Genomic DNA, 3197 nt, shown 5'->3' with positions numbered 1-3197 from the left:
CATCGCGAGCTCTGGTCCAAACATAGAAAACACGATCACGAAATATGTTTCAGCCACACGGTTGCCTGTCAAATTGAGTTCTGCTAATACCGATGATTTCGACCACTTTTATAAAATTTGAGGTACACTACATTCAATACAATACATGAATAGGCTTCAATGAATTTGAAAAATTGATTTTAAATCATTAATAAAAAAAAAGGCAAATATATATATATATATATATATATATATATATATATATATATATATATATATATTTTGAATGAAACATTTGACTAAAAAAAATAAAATGCAAATGGAACCTTAGAAGCTTGCAAATCTCTTTTTAAATGCTTGTAATAAATTTGTTGTGATGACCGCGCCTGCATGTATTCATCTTTGGAGTAGTCTACCTAGGCGGTAGAATGGCCCGTTTTCCATCACCGGCCGGAAAATCGTCTGGCTCCGGCCACCGCAATCCCTCCACCCTCCACCAACCTCACCTAGCTCCGCCACCCTCCTTCTCCGCCACACTCCCCTGGCAATCCTGACATTCCCTGCCATTCCTTGACAAAAAATCCGATCACAGCTGGAGGGCCTGACATCCCCTGACAGATCCGGGACGAGCAGGAATTGCAGCCATGGAGTATTATTGCCGGTTCCAATTTGAATTGAGGAAATGGTCACCCGCGCGCTGCTCACTCACCTTCCTCTTCGACTCGGTGCTTCCCGCTCTGCAATTCCGCTCTGCAGCTCGCCACCCAGGTACTCTTCGGTGAACCTGTTAGCATCCTCTACTAAAACAATGGCGTGCTGAGCATGAGGCCTATCAATGAGGCTTACTATATTCTTCAAGCATGCTATTAGATTTGTCAAGCTGTATCCTGCTTTCCCATGCCTCTGGCTCTCAGTCAAGTATCCCTCGGCTTGCAGGGTTTTGCCAGGGTTTAATTTCCATCGTTGCATGAAATTTTCACGCCAAGCTATGAAAGGGGAGCGACGGAATCTTTGCATATACATAATGAATCTTTGCACCCGGAAATGAAATGAATAATGAACGAACTGTGGTGACTTTGTTGGGTTGGCATATGCCTAGATCATAGGCATGGCAACCATTGTTTTGGTTTCTTTGTTTGAACTTCTATTGTACTTCATATGGCTCTTAACCAGCTGGCCTGCAGCCAAAGCAGACATGAGAGACAGCTCTCCAGCCAAAACTGCTCCTCCCACAATTCTCGCCAACCTCTGAGCATTCGCCCCAGGAGATTCCACGTTAGCTCCTTTCACTCCAAGCATATTGAGGCAAGCAGCTTGTGAAGCCAACTGTGTTCCACCTCCTACTGTTCCCACCTGCAACAAAACCAAGCAAAGCAATTGCCAATTCACCTCACATTCTGCTTTATAACTACTCAAATCAAAACCCGAATGGAAATAGACCTCCGTTGATGCTTTTCTTCACTTACATTTCCTGACCCAAAGAATGTATTAAAAACACATTAATGAGTGTAACTTTTCATACCTCAATACAAGGCATTGTGACTGAAACATGCAGATCCTTGCCACCGTTAGATGCCTCCATCATTGTAATGCAATGAGAGCTCTCAATGTTCTGGGCAGGATCTTGGCCTGTTGCAATAAACACAGCAGAGACGATATTGGATGCATGGGCATTGAAGCCGCCCATGGCACCAGCCAGTGCAGATCCAGTTAAGTTCTTGAGCATGTTCAATTCTAACAAAGCTGGAACGGTGGTTTTCAAGACCTTGCTAACAACTGCCTCAGTGATGACAGCCTCACACACCACTGATTTCCCACGCCCTTCAATCCAGTTTACAGCTGTGGGCTTTTTGTCCGCACAGAAATTACCTGATGACGGGCCAAAAACATTATATTAAACAAAACTTTCAACGACACAATGAAAAAAAAGGCGACCAAAGAATGCATAGTGATGCAAGAGTCCACAGAACTAGTGAAATTAGGATGATCCAAAACCCAAATTCCAATCAGAATTGTTAAGATTTGCATGGCCTAGAGAGACTCACCAGAAACACTGATAACATCCATATCAGGAAACTCTTTCTGAAGGAAATCTAAAACATTCTGCACACCCTTGGACACCATATTCATCCCCATGGCATCTCCAGTGGAACAACAAAACCTCATGTACAGATTCCTTCCTGCAATTGCGCACTTTATTCCTTGCAGCCTGGCAAATCTGCTGGTGCTGTTATTACATACACAAGAACATCACATCACTACTCACAAAATGGTTACTTGCTCGTATACAACAATCTGATTCTCTTAAATGATTGATAGATTGATAATAGCATATCACAACATAGCATTAAGGGATTTTGGAGCGATAAAACTATTAGAGTGTGTACGCATGTGATCGAAAAGAACAAAAAATAATATGTATCACCATACCTGTTGAAGATGAGAGACAAGCTTTTGTAGTTATTGGGATGTTCCAAGTAAAACTTGAGTTGTGCAGCTCTCCTAGCAGTGGGGAATCGAACAACAGGAGCCCTGGTCATGCCATCTCTAAGAAGAACGCTTGTAGCACCCCCAGACATATGAATGGCCTTACAACCTCTGTTGGTGCTGGCCACCAGGCAGCCCTCGGTGGTGGCCATGGGAACCATGATTTCAAAGCCATCGAGCAGAAGAGGCCCTGCAACACCCACAGGAATCTGCACATATCCAACAGGCAATTCACAGCATTGCCCGAGGATGGATCCATAATCAAATCCATCCAAGGGCAACCCATCCAGACATCTGCTAGTTTTCATCTCCAAAGCCCTTCTTCTCACGGAAGCAGCTCCCCTGCAGTCTCCCTAGAGGAAACTTTCATAGATAATTTCCTGTAGGTTGGAGCATATTAGAATTAACTTTAATACAGGTTAGATAATAACAGATTATTGATCTAGCACTTGCAGGAGATCAATAGGCTTATAGCCTTAGAGACTTATCGGTTGGGTATTCTTCCACCTTCTCGCATGTTTTCAGTTGTTTTGGTGTTCTTCCATTCCCTTATATGTTCCAGCCTGGTTTATCTAGGCTTCATCACACTTGAAGCCACGCCTATGTAAGAGACTAGAATTGTGATGTAAGTAGAGTATAACATAGGATACAATTGCAACTTTTGCAAAAGGGCAATTTGGAAAGTGCTTTTATGAGCAACATTGTAACAGCTGATCATAATCATCAAAAAA

The 3197-nt window shown here is 42.9% G+C and overlaps 1 protein-coding gene across 1 annotated transcript; it reads right to left on the bottom strand.

Moving 5' to 3' along the window:
- Positions 1 to 1074: 1074 nt before the first annotated feature.
- On the bottom strand, positions 1075 to 2752 carry LOC149241484 (3-hydroxy-3-methylglutaryl-coenzyme A reductase 1-like). The gene is made up of 4 exons (XM_089370561.1): positions 2410 to 2752; positions 2025 to 2206; positions 1502 to 1848; positions 1075 to 1332 (listed from the first exon to the last, which is right to left on the bottom strand). The coding sequence occupies exons 1-4, from the start codon at positions 2625 to 2627 to the stop codon at positions 1075 to 1077; spliced, it is 1005 nt and encodes a 334-aa protein (XP_089226687.1). The 5' UTR covers positions 2628 to 2752.
- Between the last annotated feature and the right edge of the window lie 445 nt (positions 2753 to 3197).

This window comes from Pinus tabuliformis, chromosome 8, assembly GCF_031772625.1.
Source record: "Pinus tabuliformis cultivar Carrire ecotype Pingquan chromosome 8, CPIR1, whole genome shotgun sequence".
Classification (NCBI taxonomy): Eukaryota; Viridiplantae; Streptophyta; class Pinopsida; order Pinales; family Pinaceae; genus Pinus; species Pinus tabuliformis.
Note: the sequence above shows the minus strand (reverse complement) of the source record. Positions and strands in the feature narration are given on the sequence as shown.

Coding starts and splice junctions, on each gene's coding strand:
- LOC149241484 (XM_089370561.1), bottom strand. CDS start 2,627: ATGGTTCCCATGGCCACCACCGAGGGCTGCCTGGTGGCCAGCACCAAC. Junction 2,207..2,409: donor TTGTCTCTCATCTTCAACAG/GTATGGTGATAC, acceptor ATGTAATAACAG/CACCAGCAGATTTGCCAGGC. Junction 1,333..1,501: donor TCACAATGCCTTGTATTGAG/GTATGAAAAGTT, acceptor GTTTTGTTGCAG/GTGGGAACAGTAGGAGGTGG.